The sequence below is a fragment of the Rissa tridactyla genome, chromosome 2 (assembly GCF_028500815.1).
Source record: "Rissa tridactyla isolate bRisTri1 chromosome 2, bRisTri1.patW.cur.20221130, whole genome shotgun sequence".
Classification (NCBI taxonomy): domain Eukaryota; kingdom Metazoa; phylum Chordata; class Aves; order Charadriiformes; family Laridae; genus Rissa; species Rissa tridactyla.
Genome location: NC_071467.1, coordinates 121,206,604 through 121,224,941, shown reverse-complemented (window position 1 = coordinate 121,224,941; position 18,338 = coordinate 121,206,604). Strand labels below are relative to the sequence as shown.

At 38.5% G+C, this 18,338-nt stretch overlaps 1 protein-coding gene across 1 annotated transcript in view; it reads left to right on the top strand.

Annotated features, from left to right (window-relative positions):
- COL6A6 (collagen type VI alpha 6 chain) overlaps nucleotides 1–12,729 on the top strand; it is a 60,727-nt gene extending 47,998 nt beyond the window's left edge. The window contains exons 35-39 of the mRNA XM_054190582.1: nucleotides 1,287–1,831; nucleotides 5,031–5,124; nucleotides 6,966–7,637; nucleotides 7,870–7,945; nucleotides 9,915–12,729. Coding sequence (XP_054046557.1) covers nucleotides 1,287–1,831; nucleotides 5,031–5,124; nucleotides 6,966–7,637; nucleotides 7,870–7,937 — 1,379 coding nt within the window. The 3' untranslated portion in view covers nucleotides 7,938–7,945; nucleotides 9,915–12,729. The remainder of the gene's footprint in view (nucleotides 1–1,286; nucleotides 1,832–5,030; nucleotides 5,125–6,965; nucleotides 7,638–7,869; nucleotides 7,946–9,914) is intronic.
- Nucleotides 12,730–18,338: the final 5,609 nt, after the last annotated feature.

Sequence of the window (18,338 nt, the reverse complement as noted above, 5' to 3'; positions counted from 1 at the left end):
ATGTGGTGAAGTTCAGTTCCTGTGCATATTCTTTCTTGCTGTTTCTTTCTACTTGTCCCTGAGTGATCTAGCTAGCATTATCCTTCTCTGACCCTTCATAATTCTAATTATCTTGCGGTTTCAGCACTGCAGATTAATTTTCTTCTTGTCCCTTCTCTGACCTTCTTTGTTCTTAACTTCACTCCCGCCAGTTCTTCCACTGCTTTATGCTGAGCTGCCAAATAATTTTATTACACGTATTACTTTAAAACTTTCTCCTCTTTATTTGTTCTGATTTCAATACTGCTCTCCTCTGGTTGTCTTTTTGCTTCATAACTATCCTCTTTCCATTATGGCTCAACATCACTCAGTACTTGGTGTGTTCCATGCCCAAATGTTTCTGATACCAGTTATGTATAGGGAATGATGATGAAATTTTTGTCCTACACTGAATTTGCTTGGAATAGTGAGTCAGTAATCTCCTCCCTTCACGAGTGCTAGATAAATGGTCCTGTTATTGCTGTAGTTATGTTACCTGCTATAGCCTGTAGGTTTTTTTTAATTACATTTTTCTTCATGCTGTGGCAGATTATTTTCTTCAACACAATTTCTGATTGTAGATGTAATATTGTGGCTGGAGTAATTACAAGATGAAATGTGTTTTACTCCAGAAGTGTCACATGCGTTATCAAATCTTAACAGAGCTCCTAAGAGTAATGTAGTAATAATAGCAGCAAAACAGTATCTGAGCCACACGGCAGGCCCACACTGTGCCCAAGGAGAGCTTTAAAAGAGAATATTGTGTGCTGGAAATACAGGATAGTGCTATGCAACCCAATGCAGACTGTTGCAAGCTCGCTTTGAAGTTGGTAGTGCGGGTTCTGCCTCTGCAGGCACACCCAGCAAGGGGGGCACAGATTGCAGCAGACTCGCATCCCACTGGTTCAGAGTGCAGGTGAACGTGGAGCCTGTCAGAATTTGGGCAAAACCCAAGCTCATTTCTTCTCCTGGCCCTGTTGTTGTCCTGCTTGGGTGGTGCTGGAAAAGCCACTTTTACTCTCTGTGCTGCAGCTTCTCCATCTGTAGAATAGTACTAATATGATTTAGCACTACTTTTCAAATATCTTTGTGAAACCTCTTCATAAGAATGAGAAATTTGTACTCTTCTATGCCTCACTTCAGTATAAGTTAGGCAGATTTTTGTTTGGCTCCTTCTTTTTCTTTGTGCATGTATCAAGTGCAGGATGTAGTTTAGTATTATGTCATTTTATGTATGGCTTTTATGTGCATTACTCTCCATGTCTGAGATGCAAGGGAACAAAATAATTTGGTGGTGGTTTTTGTTCTTTTTTCCTTAGGAAAACCCAAATGCCCATTATATCCAACAGAACTGGTGTTTGCCTTGGACATCTCCAGGACGCTCACTCCTGAGACGTTTGAACTAATGAGAAAGATTATAATAGAGATAGTGAGTGAGGCCAGAATCAGAGAAAGCAACTGCCCAGTGGGAGCCAGAGTTGCTGTTGTTTCCTACAACTCGGTTACCCGCCACCTGATCCACTTCTCAGAGTTGCACAACAAGAATAAGCTACTCCACACACTAAAAAATATTTCTTACCAGAGATCCTCCAGTGAGAGGGACACCGGTGGTGCCATGAGATTTATTACCAGGAACGTTTTCAAGAGAACTCTACAAGGTCCTAATGTGAGAAAAATAGCTGTAGTTTTCAGCCACGGACCAGCCACAGATGCATCTTCTGTTAAACAAGCTGTCCTGGAGATGAGTGCAGCAAAAGTCACTCCAGTAGTTATTGCTTTGGGAAACACACCTCATATCTCCCAAGCTTTCCTGGTAAGAAATTTACTAAACTTTTCTTCTTTATGCTCTGCCTTTTTATATATTTTAAGTAATAAAGCTCCAAATTATTAGTAGTCGTGTTGTTCTTAATCAGGGCATTTTGTACAGGTACTGCAGGTAGACTTTATCCTCTAAAATAAATTGCTATATACTGCAAGTTCACTAAAGTATGGATTAATTTTTATTATTTTGCTGTTTAGTTTCTGAAAGGATGTTATATTCTGATCACTTGTGGTAAAGAAGAAGTGTTAGAAAGGATTTCCTAACTGTAGCACTTCATTTAGTACTGCCAAGTGGTCCTACAAGGAAATGTGATTTGTGTGTTATAAATGTCCTAGGAAATCATGTAATTTCATTTTAGATAGAAAGGTCCAAATTCCACGACATGTACTTGGCATTAAAGACTGTTATGGAGTGAGGGTGTATTTCTATGGAATCATGTAGAAAAAATTGTGCAATAATTGTAAATTTTGTGTTAAGAGATTATTTTTCTGTCTGATGAGGAATGAGAGAAAGGATATATGAAAAAAGAATTGTGAGGAAGACTTGGAAGATTTTTACATGAAGAAAATGGAGTTATTGGTTTATATTGTGTTAATGTTCACCACAAATAGTATGTGACCTTGCAGAAGTGATAATACTGCTATGTCAGAAGGATTTTATGAATTCAAAGGATGTATTTCTTCCTTTCTTCCCTACTTTATCAAGTAAAACTGTTTTCTTAAAATAGATTAGGTTATGTTTCTCTAACATGCAGTTGAAACTCATGCAGCAATGTCCAAGGTTATTTTAACCTATTAGGTTTTTATTCTGTCTTGCATAATTAAATGAAGTTATCTGGAAAAAAGACTTGCACATCACACGTAGTCTATTAAGAGACTATATTAGGTACAATGAGACTCATGTGGAAAATGTCAAAGAGGAACTGTGTTTCTGATTAAGACTGAATTATTTAGTCCCATTCCTGTGGTTTCTACTGCAGATGAGTTATTTGAAATGGAAACCTCTTCCTTTTCCTCAAGTGTTGTGCTAAGCTTAGAGGTTTACAGATCATAGAATAGTTTGGGTTGGAAGGGCCCTTTAAAGGTCATCTAGTCCAGCCCCGTGCAATGAGCAGGGACATCTCCAACTACACCAGGTTGCTCAGAGCCCCGTCTAGCCTGACCTTGAATCTTTCCAGGGATGGGGCATCTACCACCTCTCCGGGCAACCTGTTCCAGTGTCTCACCACCCTCATCGTAAATTTCTTCCTTATATATCATCTGAGTGAGAGTCTAGATGAGAAACTGAAGCTTACTGAATATCTCTGTTCTTGTGCATATGCCACAGGCTTCCTCATGAGAGCAAGCCCAGCAGGATCTGACCTGCCACTTCTTTCAGATTCACTAGATTTTATTTATTTCCTAAAGCATTCATTGTCTTAATCTAGAAAGTTGTCACTTTACAAAACCAGTGAATTAAAAAATTAACTTTAAAATGTCACTATAAAAGATTATGTAGTGTGGTTAAGGTATACGTACGCTGGAATCCAGCACAGATTTAAACTTTGATCACCTTGCAAAATCCGCACAAGGTACCAGTGATCACTGCTGCTGCTTCCTCTGTGTGAGAAGAGTCGCATCCTAGGCAGATGGGAAGTTAACTCTCTGTCTTCCTCCTGTAAATGTGAGGAAGTTCATTTCAAGTTGCATTTGTTAGAGTAGAGAAAGTGGTGTGAGAAGGCAGACACAGATAAGGTGCAGGCAAAAGCAAAGAACTAGTTTTGCTGTTTCAGATCTTTCTGTAAGGAAAAACAACACTTGTCCAGAGACAAAGTTCATAAGCGAGGATGGAAGTGATCCAAAAAGCTGATACCCAACGACCTGGAAGCCTCCCAGGATTTTTGGCCTAGATAGATGATATTCTGGTCATTGTTTATGACCCTTTGTTTATGATAGTGAAGCCCAAAATCCTCCCTGTGTTTGTTCTGAAGAGAGGACTTGTTGAAGTAACTCCTGGAAGGTGAATTGTAATGACAGATACTGGGAGAGAAAGAAAGGCAGGCAGGAAGGAAGGAAAGAAAGAAGAAAAGAAATCAGTTGCTTCCCCAAAGTAACCACAGCTCTTGAAAGTGTTATTGGTGTGGATAAAGCTAACTGTTCGTTACCACTGCTTAGCACTGTCCTTCCCTTTAAGCTGTGAGAGAACCCAGGCAGACATACCCATTGAGGGGTCCGTGCCTTGGCACAAGGACACAAGAAAGCTTGGAGCTTTTGAGGATTCTGACAAATAGTACTATAAAAAGCATTCTGGTCTCTTTCCCATGAGGTGCATAAATATTAATATCTAGCAGAGCCAGAGTGTCTGTAAGAAAAGGGACTTCTTTTTAGGAGGATGTCAAAGCTCTGTGCAGTTTCGTGTGTATACCAGACTTCATTGGAAGACTTTATGACAGTTTATTCACAGTTTAGTAATACATAATAATGTATGGAAACAATACTTATGTTTAAACACATATATTTAAACATATGTATGGATGTTTATGAAATATTTACATTTGTTTCAGTAACATGATTTGATTTCCCTTTGTGTCCATTGTTAGCTTTTAAAAATATTTTAAGAAGAAACAGCTATATTCAAATTCAAAAGCTGAAGTAATATTTTAAAGAGGACAAGAAATCTTGTACCAGAAGCCCTTGGCAGTGTTTTAGATAGGTCCCAGCTTCACAAGGGACTGCTGCCATGTCTGAGACACAGCCATCAACTCAGATTGCTTAGTTTACTTTTTCTGTAGATAGTTTTTCTACATGAAGCTTTTGTCAGACATTTTGACCGTGTTAAATATTTTATATTTGAAAATCTTTGTATGTCATGCATTTTATCAGACTCCAAGAATACAGAATTTCCACTAGGATCTGTCAACTGAGGATCTAGCATAGACACAGATAGATAAGAAGTCTTTTGCATGTTTCACAATAGTGCTAGAAAAATGGTTTTATCTGATTTTAGGGCTTAATTAGGAACAAGTCTATATGAGATTACCACAGCTGGGATATGTGCACTAATTGTCTGCAGAGCATCCCTGCCCCTGGCCCCCTTCCCCACAATGGGTCTTCTAGGTCAAGTCTGAACACTAAATTTACACTTCATCAACGGCAAGAAATCATAAAGCACTTAGCAGTATGTACCTGCCATTTTTATTTTTTGTTTCTAGATGGATGATTCTGGGTTGTTTGAGGTGCTAAATGTTCGTGATGGGCAATATAATGAAGCATTACAAAGATTTCAGCTCTGCACTTTGTGCTATGGTAAGACCAATACAGTATTTTTTAAATTTTAATTGTCATTAAATTGTCATTAAAGGAGAAATACAGTATTATGCAGAGTTGCCTAGTGAAGAGCAGTATGATAAGGAAAAGAGCTGAGGCATTCCTCTGGCCATACATATCCCTAGCAAAATTATTTGACTTTGTTTCTTATTGATGCGTTGAGTTCCAAAAATAGAATCTGTTTCCAGTGAAAATCATTTACTGGCAACCTATCACCTGCATTGTCCTAACTGCTAAATCCATTTCAAAGGAAAATACTTAAATTGGAAGAACATGTTTGTGCACCTTAGGCTTCATCAAATGTGGTATTAAACATCTAGAGCCATTTCCTTACTCCTGTCCCTGTAGAAGGGATCTTCTACCTCGAATGAGTACATGTTTTTCTTTCGGGGTATTTGAATCCTTGTGTGACCAGAATGCCTGGTTGAAAAGGATGCATTTACTTGAGTTGCATCCTAAAAGCAAGTGTTAATTAAATGTAACAGACCAAGGCCACCAGTGTCCTTCAGCTTTAAAACCCTTCATGACCAAGTTTGCTAACCTTTAAGAAGCTGTAGCAGATAATCAATGCCACCTTCTGTGAAATCAGTATCTTCTCAGACTGGTGAAGACAGGTAATAGGCCTAGAGCCTACATCCTTATCTCCTCCTGTCCTTATTCTTCAGAAGATCATTTCTGGTCTTTCCATCACTATGTAAAGCTGGAGACTACCCCTATGTATTCCTACTGGGACACACATTGGTCAGAAAGACAGGTGAAGGATTAACAAGGAATATCTCATTTTGTGACTCAGCTAATGGTCCGGCATTCATGGCATGTGAGGTCCCCTGTCTTCTTTATGATGAATCTGTGCAGTACAGCAGCTATTAGCACACCTAACAGCTTGAGAGAAGGACTCGTTATCTGCTGGAATCTGGACAATCTACTCGTATGCTCTGAGTCCGAGTTGGAGTTACTTTTCATAGAAAGGAGTTTAAAAGATTAGCAAATGTTTTAAAATCTTGTCTGCAGTCATTTTGTAATTTTTGCAATATTGATCAACTTTGACTCCTGACCAGAGTCCCCAATAATTTGGTGAAGGTCACCAATACCACAAGGACTCTCTTCTGTGAAGAACATCATTGTGAAGATTGACCCTTTCTTTTGCTTTCCAAAATACTGGGAAAAATTGCAATTCTGAAAATGCCATTTTCTTTTCTTGACGCAAAGTGCTTTTTCAATAAGCATTGATTTCTCATCTTAGTGACATAATATTTTAGGTTTCCTCAAAAGGCTTCCAGCAGTTGTATTAGATAGGAATAAAACTTTTATTTAAATAGCCACATAAATACATTTTGACATGTTGCCCAAACAATAAAAAGTTGCTATGGCTGGTGTGTGTAGTGATCTCTGTCCTAATAAAAAAAAGCCCGTATCAAATACATACTGAACTAAACAGGCGAGTTTTGGGGTTTCATTGATTTTAATGGGAAGTAAGGACCTGGTTTCACATTTTTTCTAAATCTTGCTTTTTTTGTAAACCTGTCCAAAAATACACAGTTATAATGTAATCAACTCTATTCCTGTGATCTTTTTTTATTTCAGTGGGAAATAGAGCATCAATTGTCTTGCAGAACCTGGTGCATAATTATGTGTTTTGAGTCAGCCTTTATTTTCCTAACATGCATTGACATCATTCTACTGGTTATTCTTCTTTTATTTTCCTTTTTTTTTTTTAAATGGCCATTCTGACACTTTAGATCTGTGATCACATTCATTGTTGCATATTTACTTTTTGATTTATCTAAAAAAATGCTAATTAATTTTACATTCTTTTGTAGACATATGTAAACCAGATGCTTTTTGTGAACGTCCCAGGCGCAGTTTACCAAGGACATATGTGGATGCTGCTTTCATTCTGGATGGTTCACAGGAAATGAGTGGTGCTGAGTTTGAACAAGTCAAAGACTTCATGAGCAAAGCAATCACTGCATTCAACATTTCCTCTGATCCAAAAACATCTGTTGTAGGGGACAGAATAGCTGTGGTGAGCCACGCACTACCAGGTTTCAAAGCAGGCACAGGGAAGAGGCCTGTAAAGAAAGAATTTGGCTTTGTTACCTACAGCAGTAAGGACCGAATAAGAAGACATATTGAAGAATCTCTTCAGCAGCTGAACGGAGAGGCTGCCGTTGGCTATGCTATGCAATGGACAATTTCTAACATTTTCTCAGCGGCTCCCAATCCAAGGCCACTCAAAGTTATTATCATTATATCTGCTGGAAAAACGAGTCAATGGGACAAAGGAATGTTAAAAAAAATTTCCGTGCAAGCTAAGTGCCAAGGCTATGCACTCTTTGCAATTTCACTAGGAAAGTCCTATGACAGAAATGAGCTGGAAGAGCTCGCAAGCACTCCTCTGGAACAGCATTTGGTTCAGCTTGGCAGAATCCACAAGCCTGAACTTGAATATGTAATGAGGTTTCTGAAGCCATTCATACGTTTCCTCAGGAGTAAGTTATCACATCACAAGTGGTGAGGTTTTTTTATTTCCCGTTGAATTTTCAATATTCTGCAAAAGCACTGGATAGATAAGATCGGGGTGTACTCACGATGTGCTTTATGATAGGTGTATAAAATTAATGGTCACTTGATTTGCAGCTATTCTTGGATAAAAGGCTAAACTTTGCCAAAATCTTCCAAATCCCACAAAACTAATGAATTTTGTTACTGCCTTCTGAACAGGTGAGAAGAACAAGTACCCGCCAGAAGAGCTCAGGACAAAGTGTATCAGACTCCTCCTTCACAGCTAAAGACCTGTGTAAGTGCATTACATAATTATTTGAATATTGGGGGGTTAATGGTGAATACAATTTGCTTTTGCAGAGCTCTCCTTGTGGGGTGTTTTCAACAAGTTTTTTGTTTGATTTGTTAAAAGTCTGCTTGATTAGCAAAGATAAAGAGTGCAACTGGACCATAATAAACACATTAGAAATGAACAGCATACCATGTTATGTTTTTTAAAAAGTCTGAAATTGTTGTACAAAATGAATTATATCCCTTCTATTATTTTTGTGTTTTAAACATACCTTTGTAGTCACCCAAAACTATACATTGTGCTCTTCTGGAAATTTCCAAGTGCCATAATGTATTTTAATATTAAAATGCTACTTTTTTATTACATGAAGGCTTAAATATAATGAGAAAAGAGAAATCAAAACTGAGGACATCAGTCACTGATGTCAGCCAGTTTTGTGACTCGTTCTGCCAAAGGCATTGGTTGGTTCTGAACCTGAATCATAGCGCAAAGGGCACACTTTCAACGCAGAAATTCACTAGGGAACTGCCCAGTAGTTCACACACTGGAAAAGTGCTGCAAAAGGACTGTGAGGCCAGCATTCAGGTCAGCAAAGGAAACATAAAGGCAACATGAACCATGAAGGCTGCAAGCCATCGTCTTCAAGGTTACTTCCCTGAAGCACAACTAAGAACAATGTGAAAGTTCCTGAAATTTTCCTGATTTGCATTACTGCCGTATAGACCATAAGAATCTCTGTTATGTAGGCAGGCACATTGTCAGCTTATATCTACTTGTTATGGCTGCTTTCGCATAAGCGAATCTGAATTCTTGGATTAGAAAAAAATGGGGATAATAATGAGCAAAATCAAAGCTTATGAAATCCTTTCCTCATGCTGTTGGAGGGAAATAACTGGTCTAGATGGACAACATCCACAGCCTTTCCCTTATCCTTTGAGTGGGTCACCTTGTCATAGAAGGAAATCAGGTTAGTCAAGCAGGACCTGCTTTTCATAAACCCATACCGACTGTGCCTGATCACCTGGTTGTCCTGTATGTGCTGTGTGATGGCACTCAAGGTGATCTGCTTCATAACCTTCCCTGGCACTGAGGTCAGACTGACAGGCCTGCAGTTCCCCAGATCCTCCTCATGGCCCTTCTTGTAGATGGGTGTCATATTTGTTAACCTCTGGTCAACTGGGACCTCCCCAGTTAGCCCAGACTGCTGATAAATGATGGAAAATGCCTTGGTGGGCACCCCCACCAGCTTCCTCAGTACTCTTGGATGGATTCCATCCAGTCCCATAGACTTGTGTGTGTCTAAGTGGTGTCTTGTTTCTGTTTTCTTATCTTCAGAAACACCATCTCTTATTTGCAGTCACCCTGTTCTAGTTTTTTCTAGAAAACTCAGTTTGTGTTCTGAGTTCACATATACATTGCCTTGAATCATGGCTGGTAATAGCAGTTATCATTGACTTGTAACAATCAATCAGCTTTGTTTCTTATTCTCCCTAAAGTCTGTGTTTTCTTGAGAACCATGTATACATTCTTTTGCACTTCCATGCACTGTGCAAAAGCATTTCTACCCTTCACTCACATTTTTTTTTAACTATATATAGATCTGTTTTTAAGATTTAGTTTTTTCAAGAGAAGTGACTGCAAGCAGTCAGGAAGGAGAACATTGTTCTAATACCAAGAGAAAATATGTATTTTCTTGCTCTATTTATAAAGAGGTTGCAGTTCTCTTAAATGACATCTTTTAAGGGGGGAGGAAGGGGAAGAACACCACTCCAGCTGAAAATTTATTCCTTTTTTTCAGCCTATTAAATTGTAATTTCAGCCTGTTTATATTTCTGTTATAATTAGGCATTCAATTCTGTCAACAGGCTTGAGCAATTTTCTCGAGAAGTTCACTTCCCATCTGATTTAGAATGAGCTACCTGTGAATGTTTTATCAACACACATCCTGATTGTGTCCTGTGTTTCTCTCTAGCTTTGAAACAAAAGAGACGTCTGCAGACCATGTCACCATAGAGGCTACTTCATTCACTCCTCCCTGGTACTTAAGAGGATTGTTGCAGGCTGGTAGAAAATAGACTCCTTTAAGAACAGGAGTTTTCACCAAGAAGAAATAAAACTGGAGTAGAAATGTGAAGCCCTTCAGCCCAGCTGAAGACAGTGGGGACTGTGGGTGAAAGTAGAATCTGTATTTGAAAGAAACAAGCAAGAAGAGAAAATAGTATCATTACACCAACTAGCCTTAGATGGATCCTAATTCACCCTTACAATCCCAAGCGGAAGGAAGGGGATCTCTTCTCCAACTTTGCCCCTGCTCCAAGCTGATCTTTTCATTACTTTTCTCCTTCTCTTTTGGCAAGAGAATGATTCACATAAACCTCTGTCCATTTTCTGACAGAACCCTGTCTAAGGGGTACACCTCTAAGCCTGGTGCTTTCTCTATTCACCTGCTGTATCTTCCCAGCTAGCCTCTGAAAGCACAGAGTTGAATTTTGGTTTCTCTCATCTCTGTGCTGCTTTCAAGATTTAAGTGAATACAGACTGAACTGCAGAGTTAGTATCAGAATAGTCAGTGCTTAGCTAAAAGGAGCTGACCTGGTTCTGGAAAAGCTCCTGCAAATCGTTCTTAGCTTTTTCTTGAATTGAGTTTCCTGAGAATGGGTTTGGGGTTTTTCAATCAAATGTTAAATCGTGCTTTGTAACTTTTTCCTGAATACTTTCTAGCTTTCACGCCTTTCCTGAGGTGTGAATACCAACCATGAAGACACAAAATGGCTTTCCCATGCAATTTTCTGCTATTCATCATCCCTTAAGAATGCATTAGAAATGTTTGCTGAAATCATGATCTGATGATGGCTCTTTTAAAAACTTATTTTTAGTAGTATCAACAGTGAAATATTAGGATAAATGCAGAGAGACACTTGGTCAGTCAGAGGCCAGAAAGCAGGGATTTCAGGTCCTTCAGAGAGGGTTTAGAGAGAATATATTGGACTATGTCAGATTAATTGCAGATGGAGTTAATGGATTGTCCATTTTCCATATGCTTAGCTTTTTCATTTTTCCTTTTCTCCTGCATCCTTCACAGGGGAAAGCGGGTTGTGTTTTGTTGTTAGGGACTACAACGCTCCACAGTGATGAGAGATGTTTTATTCCTATCTGTTTCCATGGCAGGGTCCTACAGGAGCAGTCATTAATTCTGTGGGCTCAATCAAGCATGTGACTTGGGAAGAGATTTCCTCAACAAAACGCTTGCTATCTTAATTACAAAGAGCATGCAGAATATGGGGAGACATAACTGAAGAAATAGATTTCTGTCTTCACAAGGAGGTGTTTTAGTTTGCTTTGCTTCTCAGGTGTCTGTGAAGGGGAAAAGGAATGTGCTCCTCTTAAAAGACACACAGTAACATGAAGACAGACACAAGCAGTTCATGATTTTACTCTGGAAGTACACTGTATTCCAGAGAGATGTCTGTTTCTCTTCAGTTTTTCAGAGAACAAGATCGCTAGAAAGATACTTGTTTCAAAATTACTGTACCTGTCTCTCGTGCCTCAGAGAATTAGAAGATCTCCATTGTGTTCAGAAACCTGAAAATATATTTGAGTCTGATGTTAATATGTAGCCCTCTGCACTGCACGGATGAGGCTACTGGAAAGCTGTATTCTACCACAGTGTTCAGGTCATCTGGGCTCTTTACTGGTGCTAATTCGCAAGGTGCCATGAACTTTGTCTTTTACTTCTGTTGTTATTAAGCCACATTGCAGGATTTCCAGTTATCTCAATGGCTCTGCTTTAACATGTATATACTTCCTTATTAAAATGTTCTGGACAAAAAGCATCCACAGAACAATTTATTTCAGATGAAAGAGAACTGCAAAGTAAAAAGTCAATTTGGTATTTTCATCAGAAAGCATGCGTATATCCTCTTTGCAATTTACAGCATCATTCATGCCTCACAAAATGGAATTGTCCCTCAGAGGTGTAGGAATCTGGGAAATGTGAGGGTAGAGTGCAAGGAAAAAGAGTTTTCTTTATCTTCCAAGAATCGTTGCAAGCAGCTGGGCCATCATGGAGTTCTGATACAGAAAAACAGAAAGGATTTGTGAAGGGAGAACACATTTGTTGCATTTGAGTTATGTTATTTCAAGTCATCTTAAAAATTAAAAACATGACTGCTCAGAAGAGTTGCACATTTCATGAAGCTTCAGATAATTATTTTAATAAATTAACAGCTAGAAATGAGCATGTGCCATAGCTCTTTATAGCTTGTTAGTTATAATATGTTCAACACAGAATATTAGCTTCTCTTTATAGATAAAGCTAAAAATCTCAGGAAAATAAGGTGTCCATTCTGATATTGTTAAAATTACCAATTACTTCAGACACTAGATTCTTTAATTTGGAATTGTGCTGTACCCAATATGACATGGAAGAAATTAAAATTGTGGTCCAAAACAAAAAACATTTTAACTATGAGAATTGCCAGGAGAAATAGCTTAAATATGTCATATATCTATAATAATGGGTTTCTTGCCGATCAAAACTTCTCTTAAAAATAAGTTACTGGACCTGTTTTACAAAAGGAATCCAACATTAACTTTCTAGAAGCGATTCATTTTCATATTATTTCTGTAAAAGAAGAATTGTATCTGGGTATTAATAAAGGACTGGTTACTGTAACTTTTATTAAGCTGTATGAAACTGTAAGGTGAGCATGGGGGAATAAGGAAAGAGCACACTCTCCATTCTACTGTTCAAGAGGTCTTTTCTAAAGAAGATGGGGTAAAGAATGAGCACCGCAACAGTTGAAGAAATGCTTGCTTCTGCGCAAAGTTTTGTTCTTTGTGCATTTAAATGGAAAAAAAAAAAAAGAAAAAAAAAGGGTTAATACTTTAATTGGAAACAGTTGCATCCTTGGCCAGGCTGGCTGGGTAAGGAGGAAAAGGCTGGAAAGGGGGTTTCTCCCACTCTGTTCTCTGACATCATCCCCACCGTCCTGATTCTGACCATAAGCGTATTCTCAGCATCCTCTCCTCTTCTCTCTCCTCACTCTTTCACAGCACAGGTGAACACTGAAATCCATTTAATTTATAGTTCTAGTGGTTCTTGTTCTTTCAAACGCATCTCTTTGCTCTAGCACAGTCAAAAGAAAATAATGCCAAAAAATGACTGATCACTTATAATAAGAAATTTGCATCTATTTCAACTACTTCACAACAAACAAAACCAAACAAAAAAACCCTCAACAAACTACTTGGAGACATATTAATTCTGTGCCACAGCTGCCATTATGTTGTTGGCTCCCTCTGCTCCTATCTGTGTGAAGCTTGCCATTGACTCTTGCTTCGCATGTCTTAACGTGTCTAGAATAGAAGCACTTGGTCTTTCTTGGCGATGATTGCACTGCGAAACCTAAGGAATCTCTAAAATGAAATGGATGCATATAATCATCCGTTGCCGTGGCTGGGTACGTGATGTGTCTTCTGGACAGCGCGGGTCGCGGCTGAACTCGCACCCTACTCTTCCTCTCAATAGGGCATTAAATTTGTCTCTAGCCTCTGTACTGCTGGTCATCTTTGTAAATTCTGCAGGAACTTCACAACTTGGAGACCTCTATCTGTCCATCACATTTAGTTGAAATTGGCCAATGTGTTCACAATTCTACTGTGGCAAGATAGACAGGCAGACGCTGTGACAATATTAGCCTTATTTTCATTGGAAAGAAGGCTAAAAAGAACTGTAGAAAAACAGGATCAGTGCACTCCACCCTCCCTTCTCAAAATGGCCAAATTTCATTGTACATACGGGAAAACTTTTTATAACTAACCCACTTCATCAGATTCTGAAGAACTTTACAGGATGTCATATTTTTAAACTAAAAATGAAACCTGGATTGAAGCAGAAAAGGGATTTCCAGCTAATTTCTTTGACTAAACTGTCCAATAAAAGCTCTCCCAGAAATGTATTTCATAATTTATGTCATACATTACTAAGCTTGCGGTTCTGGCTCTTTGCTGCAATTCTCCTGTGGGAGCACTGTCAAGCAGCCCAGTGCCATATTCCATGTTGCTCACCTCATTACTTTTGCAGGAAAAGAATTTGTGATAAGAAGCGCGGGAGGAAATTAATGCAGATAAAAGAACAATGTATCACACCATTTTAAAGCAAAAAAAAAAAAACAAACCACAAATTGGCATGGTCTTTCTGACCAGCCCACAAGCTCCTTATGTCCATGGGTTGTACGCATAGCTGTTTATGCTTTAAGTTATGAATTTCCTGAGTCCTTCGTGCTTGCTGAGAAGGTGACCCCAGCACTACTTGTGAATTTGATTTCCTGTGGCTGGTTTGTAGTGACTGCTTCACTCTAGCATAGTTTTTGAGAACACATTCACAAAACACAATGCAGCATAAAATGCTCATTTTCTCCAAACGATACAGCAAAAACAATAGGTGTCCCAGCATAGTCTTTCTTGTACTGTGATACACTGACGTGCATGGACTTTTGTGGCACATGTTACTTTTCAGTATGAGGAGTGAAGTGGATTTTTGCATGAGGGAAAAGCGTCATTGGGTGCCAGGGGCTTTTTCTTGCTCTCAATCTTTTTATGGCTTAAGACATAATGGCCTTTTCCTGCTTCTGTCTTAGATAAAAATTTTGGCTTGTGCTAGTTAATACAAAGCTATACATTTATGCATGTTACCTTTTTATTGTAAAGTTGTATTTTATTGTAAAATTCATTAATTTAAAAAGTGTTCTGTCTCCCTAGGCAATCCCCTTTTCATTCTGCCCTGTACATTTCACTCAGCTGACATTTAGAAATAGATTCTTTCAAAATTTGCTTTTACAAACTATCCAGGAGAGTTCCCTGATTTTACACATTGTCTTTATTTCTGTTTTCACCTCTGTTACTCTTTTTTTCTTGGTTTTATTTCATTTTTCAGAAACTAAGGCACTCTTACAATTTTTGTTTGAGCAGTCATTCTTTTAAAACCGTGCACCAGCAAGATATCAAAAGAAGGATTTTTTTAATGTTGTTTGAAATATGTCTTTGCTCATGTATCCCAAAATTGCAAGGAGTAATAAAAACAGGTTTGTCCAAACCTGGTTAGTAATAAACTCAAGGGAGTAAAGAATTGAAGATGGAACTGCGTTCTCGTGGCTGCTGCTGGCAATAAAACAGACGCTTAGGGCCCGACTTTCATTCCCAACATTTTTCTAAGCATTTTGCCCTCTTTGGTACAAGCACAGCTTTCACTGAGATCATACAAGCCATGTCAGAAGTGGACCCTCTATACCGCATCTCACTGGCAGATCTGATATTTACACAGAACTGCCAAGGTAAATCTCATCTTGAAGAGATTAGTGGGAAACACAAGCTCATATTTTGAATTAAAAATTTTGACAATCTGAAGACAATAAAAGATGATCGAGTCCTTGCCAGCACCACCCCTGAACATGGTAAGTTCTACAATTTACTGGACCTCGTGTTCATCGGTGAGTTTATGAATTCATTTCAGATTCAATGGTCAGTATTTTAATGAGGTAAATAATTAAATGTGTTTTGTTCTTGCAATGGCACCTTTTCACACTGTGTGCATGGATGAAGTGCATTCCATTTGCAGTTTAGCCCATCTGACCCAACTGCCTTCAAAGATGTAATATTCTCCTTACGACCATCTGCAACAGTAACATCGACCATTCTTGATTTGGAGATTGAGAGCAAAATTATGTCTGTAGCACAGATTGCTTGCATAATTCTCAGTTCTTTGTCTCCCCTGTGATTTTGAGCCATACTCTTCTCGTCTTCTTCTTTCCATAAATCCTTGAAAGACCATTTTCTTTGGCAGTCCCTTTCTTTTCTATGTACCTAAGATTATTGAATTCTTTCATCTTAATTATGCCAGCAAAGTCTCTTGTGATATAGTCTCTTCCCAAGAGACTATACTTGGTCTCTCTTACCTAATCACTTCTAGGTAATACCCTTGGAATATATTGTAATAACGTTCCATTTCAGGTTCTTCTAGTCTCTGATTCTCTCCTTCAAAACCTAGTTTTTACAGATATATGTAGATGATGGTTTTATGCATAATTATCTCCTTCAAAGCTGGCCCTTTGAGGAAATCAATGAGCAATGGAAATCAGAAGGTGAGGAGACAGGTTTAATTTCAGTCATTACCCCTACCCTGCAAATTAGAGTACGAGAACCATAATGGTGTCAGCTGAAATAGAAGAGTTTCTTGGAGACTGCAATCAGCACAACCTCATCATGGATGAAAACCCATGGTTTTTAACATTTTAGTTTTCCCCCTCCTTGGTGGAGAGGAAAATCTGGACCATTATTTCCATGGGTAGGAACAGAACTTTTGCTTCTTCTTTCAGACTTGTTGCCAGCTTTACTTCACTTGCTGTGCTAATGGTTTTCCCTCTCTTCCAGAATCAATGGCACCTGGCTGCCTTACAGCAGCTGGTCTAATTTTGACAAGAAATAAATTAGCTGAGCAAAGCTACTGCTTTGCTTTCCCTATGGTCCTGATGAGAATTTAAAATTGGAACTTAAAGTTGAAACCCCCCCACGAGAGTTTAAAGTTGAAGGCAAGGGGATTTGTGATCCTGGCTGGACTTTTAAAATCTCAGGATAGTCAGGTAATTCGTAACAGTGTTCTTAACGTTGAAACACTTGTTTTGATGGAAAACTAAATTCCATCTAGGAAGCTGTTTAAATAAAAATATATTTTTCCTCTTCCATTGTACAGAAACCCGTGCACACAAATATTATTTTTTTTTTCCACAGGCCATCCCTGTTAGAAAATTCATGCTAGAGTTATTGCAAAATCACAGCTTTAATTTTCAACATGCCATTTTTGTATATAGCAGTTTTGTGACTAATAGCCCTTAATGGATTCTTTTTTTGCTCTGAATTTAAGTATTATTTTAATAGCCCAAAGCTTCATCACTTAGTTACATGCTTTATGAAATAGTACCTTCCTTTGTACATGTTTATCTCATCTTTTGATGCTTTATAGTTCTCGCATCAGCAGAGCAAGCAAATAGTTATTGCCTATTCAATTTTCCCTGTGTCATTGCTTATTTACAGATCTCTGTCATCTCTTTCTTCGGGTCTCTATTTTCCAGATGCAGACTTCTAGTCTAGTTAATCATTCATTATATGGAACCATTCTTTACCCATAATAGGCTTTTGTTGTGCCTCTCATTATATGTATTTTCATTATTAGGGGGAAGTACCACACACATCATTCACAGTAAGAGGGCATCATGGATTTGTTCATTGGTGTATTATTGTATTCTTTCTCTGATAATTCCTAGCATTCATTTTAACTTGTGGATCGATACTGAACTCCGAGTTAAAGTTCTCATAGGACTGTCTGTTATAACTCCAACATTTTTTCCCTGAATATGACTAAGCTATTCAGGACTGCTCATTATAAACACAAAGTTAAGACTGGGCTGTGTTTACCATGTGCACCACTTTTACCTGCAAAGGATTTCATTGAACTCATGAAAATGAAATGATGATGAAATCATGAAATCCTTCTGTAACATTTTTACAGTCAGTTTTCATTCCTACTGTCCCAAGTAACTTCCTGTCTTCAGCCACTTTGGGAACATCACTGTTCCCTTCCCAAATCCACGTGTGTCTCTACTGATAGCTTTCCTCCACTAGGAAAACTGATCTATCCCTAATATCACTTACTGTATTCTATCTAGTATTAAATAATATTTAATAGCCATATTGAACAACGTTAATCTGTGAGAAGATTTTAATATCAGGTGACAACACTAATTATTTTTTGAAGGCTTTCATTAGAACTCGTCAAAATCCTTCTGTTAGACCTGTCAGACCTGTATTGTTCACACGGCTAGCGATTCTTTCAAAGATAGGCTTATAATAAAAGACTTCACCTTGTTATCACCTGGTTTTAGGGCTAAATAACCTTCTGTCCCTGTAAAGCGGAACCTGGAAATGCAGGTAAGGAATAAGTTGCCTCATAGGAAAAAGCTTAAGACAGGGAGACCGAAAAGGATTTGGAAATCTGAAAATCTGGGTCAGACAATGGAAGAGTGGTGAGAAAGTTTACTACCCCTGTCTGACCTCCAGAACTGCCTCTCACATGAACACTGCATGCTGAAAACATGCTTCCTGCTGAAAGCTTGTGTATTGGCTATTTCTGATATCCATACTCATTGACAGAACACCATCCTGGTGGCGCTGCTTTAGCTTCCCAGGACAAGAGCTTAGCTTTAGACTCAAGTTCCAAGCAAGCCGGATGAAGGCACAAAGTACAGTTGAGGATCTGACACAAGGTTAAGCTGATCTCAAACTACAATTAACAGCCCAAAGGCTCTGGCAGCAGAGACTACAGAATCACTGCAGAGGAACA